Source organism: Electrophorus electricus, chromosome 2, assembly GCF_041902795.1.
Source record: "Electrophorus electricus isolate QZ-2024a chromosome 2, ASM4190279v1, whole genome shotgun sequence".
Classification (NCBI taxonomy): domain Eukaryota; kingdom Metazoa; phylum Chordata; class Actinopteri; order Gymnotiformes; family Gymnotidae; genus Electrophorus; species Electrophorus electricus.
In genome coordinates this window covers 25,839,936-25,852,581 of record NC_137498.1, presented here as the reverse complement: position 1 = coordinate 25,852,581, position 12,646 = coordinate 25,839,936, and the positions used below count along the sequence as shown (strand labels likewise).

Genomic DNA, 12,646 nt, shown 5'->3' with positions numbered 1-12,646 from the left:
TCAATGGCTGCAAGAATACCCAAAAGAGGGGCTACAAGAAATTATAAAGAGATATTCAAAAGATAGCCATATGACCATGTTTTGAAATGCTTAAGCAGCTGAAAACATGTAAAAGAGGAAGTGTGCTCCTGCTTGGAGAGCACACACACACACACACACACACCCACACACACACACACACTACTCAGTTGGAACTGTCCTCAGTTTCAAATAAATTGCAAACACTGGCACAATTTTATTTTGAGTAGGCAACTTAATTTCCACAAAACTCTAAACTGAAACTACCCTGTGTAGCTATATCATCTATTAGCTATATCATCTATTAAAATACACATTGGATTAATCTGGGTATTGTCAGATACTCAGTATTAAATGTCAGAGTTACGTGCACACATGCAGGTTTAAAGGTTACACATAGTTTGTGAAAAAATACAAATAAAAAGCTTAACATAAACCTCAATATGCAGGCAGATAATTTTGTCAGGGCAGTGCTGATCCACTCTGAGCCAAAGACTGTTGATACATCCTAGTCACTGAAATGATGAAGCTGGTTAATGGGGGACATTAACATTAAAACAAATGGCAGGCGGATTCCAGTTAGCAGACATCATGTATGAGTGAAACCACAATCCAAACCTGGATTCTCAGTGGATGGGTGCTTTCAGGGGCTATTTTGACAAGCAAGCCTTTTCAATTAGCCGATAACTAAAACCAAGATAATAGGAAGTAAAAAGTGGCATGGAATGTTTTTGGAATGTCTTGATGTTTATCTCAAGCTAACAGGCTACATGAGAGCATCCTCATGCAGGATTTTCAGGGTAATTATTGTTAAAAATACAGATGCATGACAAGAAAACTCTTGATAGAGACCCCATTTTTTTGTCAGTGTGCTAACATTTTACCACATTAACTAAAATAACTTTAATTTCACCTCTAAGCCTGCTGACTCAATTCTGGGCATTGAGCACCACAAGGACACTGGTAAGTACCTAAGATTATTCATATCTATTTTAAGGTTGTTCTGTTTGTCTTTGTAAAAACAAATTAAGCCAGATGACTCATGCATATGTATGGAAAGTAAGAAAAATCTGGAAGATCAGCAATCCTATTCTTAATGCGGGTCCCAATTTTATCAGCACTAATAACCATTGCCAACATTAGTCAAAAGGTTTTTCAACTTTTCTGTTTGATCCAAAAGTGACTGAAAATACATCGTCTCATACAGAGTTTTGTATAGCAGCTAACTCAAGTATGTCATGTAATTTTCTTCATATATTGGCATTTAAAACAAACATAAACATCACTCAAATACTGGACTATTGAAATAGACAAGCAGTGCAGAAAATTTTATTATAATAAGCATTTCAGCAATGGGAAGCAGGTTAGATATGTAGAAACTTGTTTAAAAATTACAAGTCCAATGGTATTTCAACAAGAAAAGCCTGACTAATGAATGCAATATACATTTAAGCAATGTGCCTAATAACCATGGGAGGTTTCTACAAATCACCTGATAAATATTGCAGTTTTGCTCACTCTAATCCCTTTCTGTTCTCATGACACTAACAGATTTTTCTCATTTTAGGGTTAATTAGAATACATTAAAGAGTAGTAAGGAATTAATCTTAGAAGCAATAAAGTCAAGTCATACCGGAGAATTTCAGTCAAATTTAAGAAACACTGAAGTTGATGTATGTTCAGTTTTGTCCATGAGACAAAAGGAAATCTTGAAAAAAGACCTTCCTTTTGACTTTGGGTTTGATAGGTTGGCAGTCAGTGAATAACCTTTACCACTGTAGCCTTACAATAAGCATTATAAGAAATGTCCAAGTCATCACGATGGCAGTGTTATTGGCTCAGAGTCTATAACACTGAAATTATTTTGCTATATCTATAATGAATAAAATAATTGGTTAATGAATTGTTGAATAAGTGAAAACAAAAAGACAATCACACTGCTATCTGTCCTTATGATATACAACATATATCATAATGGAGTAGTGTTAACCCCTGCCATGTTAGAATATCACCTCATCCAAGGTCAGGTCCCAGTCCTTTGCAATCCCAAAATAGCCCTTCTTGTACACTGTGAAGCAGCTAACTCTGACTGATCACTCACAATTTATATTTGACCTGTTTAGCCCGAAGCCATGCGTGTCTGTGATTTCCGTTTTACTGCAGCAGTCTAGCCTTAATTGCGCCTGGCTTCATCTCCCCAGGCCTCCTACCCTTCAGAGAGCACACCCTTTGGAGAGTATTGTCTGGTCACGTTGACCTTCCTGTTTAGAATTATTGCAGATTACGTGATATAGGGTATCCTTAAAAAATCTGACAAGAGTGAGGAGAAACTAAATCCAGTGCTAACAATAACACTAAGTCTAAGTAATTTAACACTTCAAAAATTTACCCTGTATGTGAATTCTTGCTTCAAAGATAAAAATAAAATATAATTATTTTTAATCCCATTTAAGTTACAATTACAACTATACATTAAAATGAATAAACTTCAAAAGAAGTCACATCTTGACTACTTTTACAGTAATGTCATACAAAATATAACTAACCCGAACCCTAACCCTTGTTAGTGCTTTAGATACATTTTGTTTTCATGCAGGATGCTTGAAACCAGGGATGTTGATAATTGTTTATTGTCAGATTAACAACATAATCTTTAAGGCAAAGTGTAAAGGATTGATTTGCTGATATTCAACCCAGGCCTTAAAAATGTTCTTTACTATTATTTAAAATGATGTATAGCATAACCCCAATGGCAGCTTACGTAGTGGCAAACTAGCCACTCCTCTTCACCTCCTGTGAACTACAGTCTAATGAGGAAATGGTTTAAGATGGCAAACAGTGTAACATGCAAGTCTTTGTGTATTTTAAGTTCACTCAAAGCCTCTTTTATTAAAAGGGTTCATTATTTCTGTATCCAATATTTCTGATCATTTAATCACTCCTTGGACTCTTAGACTCCTTTGCTTTTAACAGTGATTGAATCACATTATTGTAAACGATACAAATCAGAAATTTCTAATAGGGTCTGCAAACCTGTTCTTTAACACCCCCTATTGTTACAGAGTACCATGGAGCTTAATAATACATGACACATTAACTATATAGGGTTACAGGAACTTTTACAAATTTTTACCAGCCTAAATATAACATGGAATAAAATTCATTAACTGTTTTTTTTCCATTAACATTTTCTGTTCAGGCTAAACATCTAAAATCAAAAAATGAAAATCTTTTGTACTGAGCACTTTGGCTGTTGTTTTGTTTCATTGCCATCTCAATTATGTAGCAATAACGTGGGTTTGTTATAGGTCGACATGTAAACTTGGTGTTTAATATCAAATTGCCCCTGAACCATCTGGAACATGTCACTTGTACTTACCAAGCATAATGAGGGTGGTGGTGCCCTGCTCATTTCCACTCGGATAGGTTGCATACTCGCAGGTATACTTGCCAGCATCAGACATGCGCACATTGTTGATCTTAATGGAGGGGTTCTCAAGGGAAGGCTGGGTGAACTGCACCCGATCTTTGAAGGCTGACTGTGGGAAGCTCTGGCCGTACGTGGGGTGATAAACAGCTATGTTCTCCCTCTGTCCCTCAGTCGCTTCAAAGATCCATGAAACCTTAAGGGTCAAGAACAGCTTTAAAGGAACTGGAGCATTAAGAAAAATAATTTCTGCTGACATCAACAAGTAATGTTGATCAACAAGTAATGTGTTACAGAGACATGTGACTACACACACTTTCTTGCTAACTTCCTTAAATATAAATTTACTTGATTCTTTCAATGCCGTTCTGTGACGTGAAATGCTTTTGAAAGGAGTGGGCCATTTCAAGCACATATTTTACTCTTTCAAGTCATGTAATATCATTTAGTTGAACAAATTAAATTCCAGCATATTCCATTTTGAGATGGATTACTTTCCATATGCCTTTGCAGGATGACAGCTGGAACAAGGACTACTCTGACTACATCAGACTACTTAGTGTTTGCATGACTGATTAACTAATGAAAACAGAGACTGGGTTACAAACTGACTGAAATGTGAACTGGCAGACTCAATTACTTAGCTGATTACTTTATCTCAGCATATTGCCAATCAATCAATTACAGGCATGAAAACAGCCTCCTAAACTGTAATTGTTCACATTCATTGATTGGCAAAGCAATATTTTCAGCACCTGTGTGAGTTTAGTAGCTCCAGCATTGGTGAATTCGCAGTGCAGGTTGACGGACTCATTTGCGTAGGCCTCCACTTCGGGGAGCACCCGCACCCGCTGACTCTGAACAACTGCAAAGGGAGGAGTGAGAAACATTAGGATGTCCATGCAACACAGGCACGATTCAGGAACAAATCAGATGCATGGACGAGAGCTCAGCTTCCACGCACACTTCACTCTGCCACTAATCAGAAGCTGGGCTGTTCAGGCATTGGGTTCCGTGATGACTGAATCAAACAGTCCAGTGAATGCAGTCTCATTAGAAACTCATCAGTGAAACATAAGTACCCTTCTGCTTTATGTTTAGTAACGCACTATAGTTTATCGACTACTGCAGCAGGGGACATGTTTGCATTTACTATTCAAAGTACAAACAGTAAAACGTAAACAGACTCGGCTTAACACAAAAGCGCTCTGCTGCCTGATGTTCAGAGATTTTTTTCCTGTCCCCTCATATAACCAGTAGTAACTGAAGCTGAAGTGTGATCTTTCTCAGCATGTATGTGCTGCCAGAGAGTGCTCCTCCTCCATCTGTACTTCACTCATGAGCTATGCTTTGAAACATGAACAGTGATCTTAAAGGATGGGGGCACACCAAAGAAATAAAAGTGAACTTTCTGCCAAAACAAAAGCTTAGACTCTATACATATGGATTTAGGATCTCTCACTGGATTCATGAATAGACTCAAAATCAATGTTGCCAATATGTTCATACAAAAAATAAACAAATGTGACTTTCTGCTAATTTCTTGAAAACTTGAAACAAAGCTGGAAAGTGCATACTGTCCACAGGAAGTACATCATTAAACATCTACATCTCAGATCTGGCATAACTTGGTCTAACCTCATCTCCAGTATCTTAGACCCAAAAAATGTAGCCTTGTGTCAACAGATCCATGCGACATCTTTGGGTTGTCAGGAGGAACATGGGAAATGGGAGTTGCATGCAGCTGGAGTAAATGAACCACATTCAGTTTCCATTCCAGGCTCTTCTGGAATAAGGCATTAGCGAGAACTACTGGAGTCAAAGGCCATCGAATAGTATGAGGGTTTCTAGAGAAGTGCACTCAATCTATCAACTCAATTAGGCTGCGACTCAGTTCGCACTAGTCTGAGTGTGAGAGCACACTCACAAACAACAGTGCACACAATCACACAGGCATACAGACAGATACGCATGCACATAGACACAGACAAACACAATCAAAGACAAAGACACACAGTGCATAGAACCTAATGGGTAGATCTCATAAACATAGTGTACAAAATAGACTTCAGTCCATCTGAGGTTAAACATAACCTTCCAGATTTAACCTTCCATGTGCATCAGACTATATATATATATATATATATATATATATATATATATATATATATATATATATATATATATATATATATATATATATATATATAACATCACAGCATACTCAAACACAAATACTGGTGCAGAGTTCATACTCAGACCCTTTGGAACAAGCACACAGGAATACAGAAAACACACACATACACAGCAAATATAACTTGGCACATATTCTACAGCTACATTAAATTGTAAATTACCTCCCATTTGCAAATTGCAAGTTTACCATAAAATGATGCAGCAGATTGCCAGTGCAATGAATGTGATATTTGTGTAACCATGCATATGAATTGCTGAGTGTCAAGCGAGCCTAAAACAGTGCGTGCACATCATTTAGTGTTTCTATGCATCTATGCAAAAACACAAAACATCTTCAGGTATAACAAAGAGCAAGTAAAATGATATCCATATGCTGCATTAGGTGCGTCTTGGTATGCTATTATGCTTTCCATTTTAGAGCAAGTAATGGAACTACTCTTGAGAAAGTACACACTGAACACATTGGACAGTAGAAGAGTATGCTATCCTTTGAAAAGGAAGAAAATCCCTCCAGGTGAAGTGAGAAAAAAGTAATAAATAAACCCTGGTACATGAGTGTATTTTCCTTGAATGCTTTTTCTCTGACAGGTTTCTAGCTTAAATGGTATCTTTAGAGTCCATCTTAATATGTACAATATGTTTTTTCTTAATATGTTTTTTCCATCCCATTTAAATGTTTGACTGTCCTATCAGATTCCTCTCAAATATCTTTTTTTTTTTTACAGTTTGATTCTAAAGCTTGGTTCCTTGTTTAGAGTATCCACTGATGCATTCTGACTAATGGTGGATTATATTGTCAGGTGCAAAAATACTGTTTAATTTGGTATATCTGCATTGGCCAGTAAAACACAAACATGATGCCTATTGCAATAAAAAATCTCAATTAAGATACACATATGATTAATGACATTGTAATGTATTTGCAGCATCTATGGGGCATCTATGTATCCATCAGTGGCTGAAGTAGAATTGATAACAGCTGTGCAATGCTAAGAAATACATTTCATTAGCTATGTCTGGTTTACAAATATAGTATTATTCAGCTTTAAGAATGCAATCCAGCATTAGCTGGCTTTACAATGCTTTATGAAATATTAAATAGGTAATTACTTTTGAACAAAGCCATAGTCCAACACAGGGCATTTAACACACAAGCAAAACACAGAAGCTTTGTTCCTGTTTTAAAAAAAAAATCTTATGCTAAATAAGTTACATGTTTGTTTTTGATACATCCATTAGGATAAAGTACAGCTAATCTTGCTTAGGTCACCCTATGTCAAGAATGCAAATTAGCATGGTATATCCACATGCTTCATTGGTCTACACTACTATACTGAATACTAGTACTGCATGCTGTTCACAGTACATGTGACTAATTATCCCTTAAAGTGGTACATTTGCCAGAGGAGAATATCAAGCAATAATGCTAGCTAGCTAAAAAAGAAAGTTTACCGAATATAAGGTCTTGACTTTCATGCAGAATTTAGATGAAAATGGAGCTCCCCTGCTCCCACTTATATTCAGATTCACTGGTACCGGTTGAGATATCTACCTGTTCTGTTTAAGGAAAGCTGTATACGGCCATGCTTCATTGTAGGAGGCATTAAACCCCGAAGATGTTAACAAACTGGAATGTAGGCCAGCATAGTGTCATCTGAGTATCTTTGGCAAACTAATGAAATTTATTTTGGTCACAAACTACATACTATTTTTGGCCACAGTCAGTATATTGTTATGCATGCCATTATGAATATTGCCTATTTATCCTCATTGTTAATGTGTTCAGGTGAAAAGCTCATTTAGCCCTGTGGCAAAGCTCTATGAAGTAGTGATACTTATAAATGTTTTACAAATATTTAATGATATATGCCTTTATTTGTTCCCTTACAATTTTAGCAGCAGTTCATCTATATTTATCTGTAGCATTTCATAATTTCAGAATTAGGCTATCCTGATTTTTAAAGTGGCATGTGCCCTATATTCTACAAAGAATCTATATCAGCATTGACTTTTGAAAAACACATATTGGTCACCCACTAATTTTGACCCTTTCACAGGTTTTTTTTTGTCCCATCTCAGTCACTCACACACCTGCAGCTGAGGCACGAAATTCCATTTTCACAGTTCAAAATATTCAATTTGTCAAACATCTGAGGTGCATATTAAAAACTATTTTAAACTATATTGCATAACAGTAACACACTGATAAAAGTGAAAAAGGACAGCAAGACCAGGAGATGGAGAGAGATAGAGAGAAAGTGAGTTTAAGGCACTAATATGAATAACTGCTTGACTGTGTGTGTTATTCAGTGCTTATAATGTGAGGGTCATGCTCAGAATGTGATGCAGGCAGCGAGGCAGAAGATCCCCTTGAATGAGCAGAACGGCCTTTCAGAGTGGATCCATGGAGGAAGATGAGGGATGATGTGGCATATCTATGCACTCCTCTTCCTTGCTTGGTTTCATTCCCTGTTCTACTCCTTCACTCCAAGCTCACACCCTCTGTACTTTTTTTAAATTCCATGCACCCCTTGCGTGCCACTCTCCCACCAGCCACCCCTCTGCATTGGCCTTCCCCTCGCCATCAAGCATTACAGACTATTAAATTCACCTGCTGTTTCCAGCCACTGGATTTAATCAGTGGGCATTGTGAGACCCTACTGTGACACAAGCGTTCATGATGGAACAGAACAGTAGAGGCACAAGAGATACACATCATGTGCACACACACACACACACACACACACACAAACACACGCACATGCAAACAGACATCTCAGTTGAGAGTGTACTGATATCCCACCATTCTGGTATTTGCACAGATTAAGCTCCGCTGGCATGCCTGCCATTCCCCTGACAGTCAGCATGTCTGCGCACCACAGATCCATTTTACTTACAGACACCAAAAGAGGGCAGGCATGCCGGTGCTATGACCTGAAGGCTTGGAATAAAACACAGTCATTAAAAGCAAAAAACAGCACAGGCACTTGAACAACAGCGTCTGAATGCTCCAGCGTCTGTTTAAGCCCAAAGTTAAGGCCCTGGGTCTCCTAGCATGACAGAGCATGCTTGACAAAGAGGCTTTTATTATCTACTAGAACTAGACATCAGGGGACTGATGCTTTGAAAAAAATCAATTGCTACTCATATGGTATCATGTAAAGGTAGCCACAGATTTTTGCGCTTCAAAAGGTGTGTGCAGCCATAAAGTCTTTTTCACTGCTTGACACAGTGCTGTAAGTGACGGCTGTGCAATATCTAAAGCTCTGCTTCGGTTACAATTTAGCATGGTAGGATATAGGAAATGCCCCATGATGCAAAATAGACTAGAAACATGGCTAACAACAGGAAAGACAGCACAGCACAGGTGTACAAGTAATCCTTCCCAAAGTCCCATCACGTAAATATTTATTTTCATGTACATAACCTGATAAATACCATTCCAGAAAGCCTATTATATGCATTCTAGCAATACAACCTTATATACAATCTATGAGGTGTGATTATATACTTCGTAAGATTTCTCTTATGGTGTTCTTATGGTCTTATAATAGTATAAAGTAATAAAAGCAAATGATGGCAAAATGCAGCAGCCATATTTCTTACTAGAACTAGAAAATTTGATCACATCACTCCTATCTTAGCTACTTTGCATTGACTCCCAGTAAAATTTCATATTGACTTTAAAATACTTCTAATGACCTATAAAGCACTGAATGGTTTGCCCCACAGTACCTTAGAGAACTCCTAGCGCATTACAACCCACCACATCTGCTTAGATCAAAAGGTGCAGGCTCTTTACTAGTACCAAGAATAAGAAAATCTATTGCAGGGGGCAGAGCCTTGTCCTATAAAGCTCCCACACCATGGAATAACCTTCCTATAAATGTTCAAGACTCAGACACAGTCACAATATTTAAGGCTTGGCTGAAAACCTATCTGTACAGTCAGGCATTTTATTAACTACTTCCTATCTTAGGTAAAGGTGTAGCTCTCGGGGTCCATGGGCATTGAGAGTTATGGTAAACTGGGATGTTATGATGCTATCACTTCACCTCTTTGTTGTCTCTCAAGTTTGTTGACAGAGAGCGTTGGCATGCTGATGTTCCAGGGTGCCCTCATGCTTGTGGTTCCTTGTGGTGACTTTATCCTTTTAGTTATGCTGCCATAACTAAAAGACTAAAAGGTGTTTAACACATATGCAGATTTTCTAATTGCAAGAAATTTAACATATACACAGGATTCCTCATTAGACATTTCCAAGGACTCAAAGACTCTACAACTTCAGTCGCAGGACTTATTTGGATTTTTGTATGGATGACTCTTGATAAGTGATCTTAATCTTTAAGTCAAAAGTAACTTCAAGTCAAAGTAATAAACCAAGATATTCTCTTTTAATGAATGCACATTTTAACATTTTACAGTTCTACATCTCTGTTGAAAAAAATCAATCAATGTCACTGTTGGAGAAAACATCTAGAGTCTTCTTTATTAGAAATGTCCTTAGCCAAATGATTTCTCTTACTGTAGAGCAGTCCAGCAAAACGTAGTATTTTTGTGTGGATGGGAGCGATTCTGGTAGTAATTTACTTCTGTGTTTTGGGTTGGTGTCTTACTGTGTAACACAGCTTCCTTCAAGTTTGAACACAGACAGCTGTTCTGACATTCTGCTGTAGAATTTTTTTATGTTGGAACTCACTGGTCCCTCAATGACTGCAAGCTGTACAGACCAAAGCAAAGCAGTACTGTAAAATGTATCAATACAAGAACTCATTCATTCCACTGTCAATTCAATGCTTAAGTGAGATATATAAAGTGAGGGAATGGTGATTGCTGAGAAATGTAGGAATTAATTGGATAAGATGCATTGATTGCTTTTGCAGCAGTTGAACTGTTGGTATCCAAGGCAAAATTCCCTATGTGATAATATGGTTATCTAATCTAATTTACCAAAAAGGTCAACTTTTGTCTCAACAGTCCACAGAATTGTTGTAGATATCCCAGCTTTTAATTTAAATTTAATAATGTTTGTTGTTGTTGTTTGTTTGAGCATAATGCTTATTTCTTTTACTATGGGCATTTTCACACTTGGTTCATTTCAGCATTTTAAGTGGTCTCCAACCGCTGAGTCATGGTTTGTTTTGCATACGTGAACATGTCAAACACACACAGACCCCTCTAAATGGACCCCAAGATGACCCAAACTCAGACCACCTCCCAAGATGGTCTCAGTATGGTTCATTTGCGGCATGTATTGTGGTCCTCGTGACTAATGTATTATGAAGACAAAGCGGCCCATGTCCGTTTCGCATTTATATTTATGCCAAATGTTGATTTTGCAACAGACTCCACTTGTAAACAGCAGAAAATCGAAAAAAAAAAAATTTCTACATGTGGGTCAAACCCAAACTTGATTTGAACTGATTTGAACATTTAACATTTCCACTTGTAAAAGACAAATATCCTATAGGCTTCTATCCTATCAATGACCTTGACTGTTTAAACAAGTTATTTATTATTATGACTTAAAATATGACTAAATATTTGACTATTAACAAATGATGACATTTCTTCATAACTGCAGATAAAGTCTCATTTATCTCTGCAGATTTCCCTTATCTGTCTTTCACTGTTTCTGTGTGAGCTGCAGCTGACCTCGATGCATGCCATCCCATGAGCCACAACCAGCGAGTGTAAAGGGAGTGTTAGCATGTCATTGCGACCTTCTTCTGCGTTATTACTCTGGTGGAGGATTTCATTTGCTGTTTATCCTTGAACTTGTTCCACATATGTGTGAAAGCTTGTAGGATTCTCATTTTGCATTGCACGCAACTATAGCGAGTGGCAAAAAAAGTAGCACAACGATTGCATCTGCCTCATCATGGGTGCAAGCTCCTTGTGCACACAGAATTTCATGGGGGCATGTGTTGCTCCCATTGTGGACTGTGTTCAGTTCACCGATTTATAAGGTACTGCTGAGACTTGCTCAGGGCAGGGATGGCAAGTATGGATTTAGAACACGCTTCGTTAAAACAGTGACAGGCTATGATTTCCTCGCACCTCACTGCCATGACCAATGAGAAGTCTGGAGCAGTAACCCCATAATTACCAATAGTCCTACCTCCACTGTGCATAAAAAAAAAATTGTCAAATGAAACTGAAAAACAAAAGGTGAAGTATTTAAGGCAGAGCACCACTACATTCAAGTGAGCCTGGCTCCTTTTCAGTGTCAGTTGTAAGAGAGGGGGAGAGTTCATGGTGAGGTAAGGAGGCAAAAGGCATGAGAGAAGAAGAAACCAACAGAGCTCATAATCTCTATGCAACGCACATGCATGCTTCATGACCCCAATGTTTCCTGCTGCTGCAGTGAAGATACCGCTGCCATATTAAAAAGACTTTCAGTCTATGCTGCCAATTCTCACACACACACACACACACACACACACCTGAGGCCAAACAGCCAGAGCACTGGATTATACCAGTTCGTGTGGTTCCCCTGACCCTCTACCCCAGTTTCTCTCCACCATTGCTCCATCTTTGCTCCATTTGTCTTATCATTTCTTCCATGGCAGCCTCGGTTCTCCCACGCCCACACAGAGGTTTCCCTCTCCCACTCTGGATATCACACATTCCCATCCTAATACTGCATTATTCCTCCCTCTGACTCACCTCCCATTTCTTTGCTCCAACTCCCTGCTGTCTCTCACTACCCAATAATCTTCCTCTCTCAGTCAAGCCCCCTCTTTGTCCCTCCATCTCTCACACACACACACATATCTCTCACACACGTGGAGTGCGCAGGCCCTGATCAGGATGCAAGGCTGAGGATCAGCACGTACATGCATGTGCATTTACACTCACACACAGAGTCTGAATTCATGCCTGTCAGTCTGCTACCCACCAGCCAGACAGCAAGATCCTCTCTGTTTTCTTCCTACTTCTCTCCATGTCCCTTTGTTTCAGTTTGCATTTGTCTTTTTATGCACCTCCTCCCCTGCTGGTGCC

At 38.4% G+C, this 12,646-nt stretch overlaps 1 protein-coding gene across 2 annotated transcripts in view; it reads right to left on the bottom strand.

The window, feature by feature from the left end:
- pvrl2l (PVR cell adhesion molecule related 2 like) overlaps positions 1–12,646 on the bottom strand; it is an 87,616-nt gene that overhangs the window by 49,130 nt on the left and 25,840 nt on the right. For both annotated transcript variants that reach the window (XM_027016270.3, XM_027016272.3), the window contains exons 2-3: positions 4,201–4,310; positions 3,398–3,641 (exon numbers count right to left, since the gene is read on the bottom strand). In XM_027016270.3, the coding sequence (XP_026872071.2) occupies positions 3,398–3,641; positions 4,201–4,310 (354 nt within the window). The remainder of the gene's footprint in view (positions 1–3,397; positions 3,642–4,200; positions 4,311–12,646) is intronic.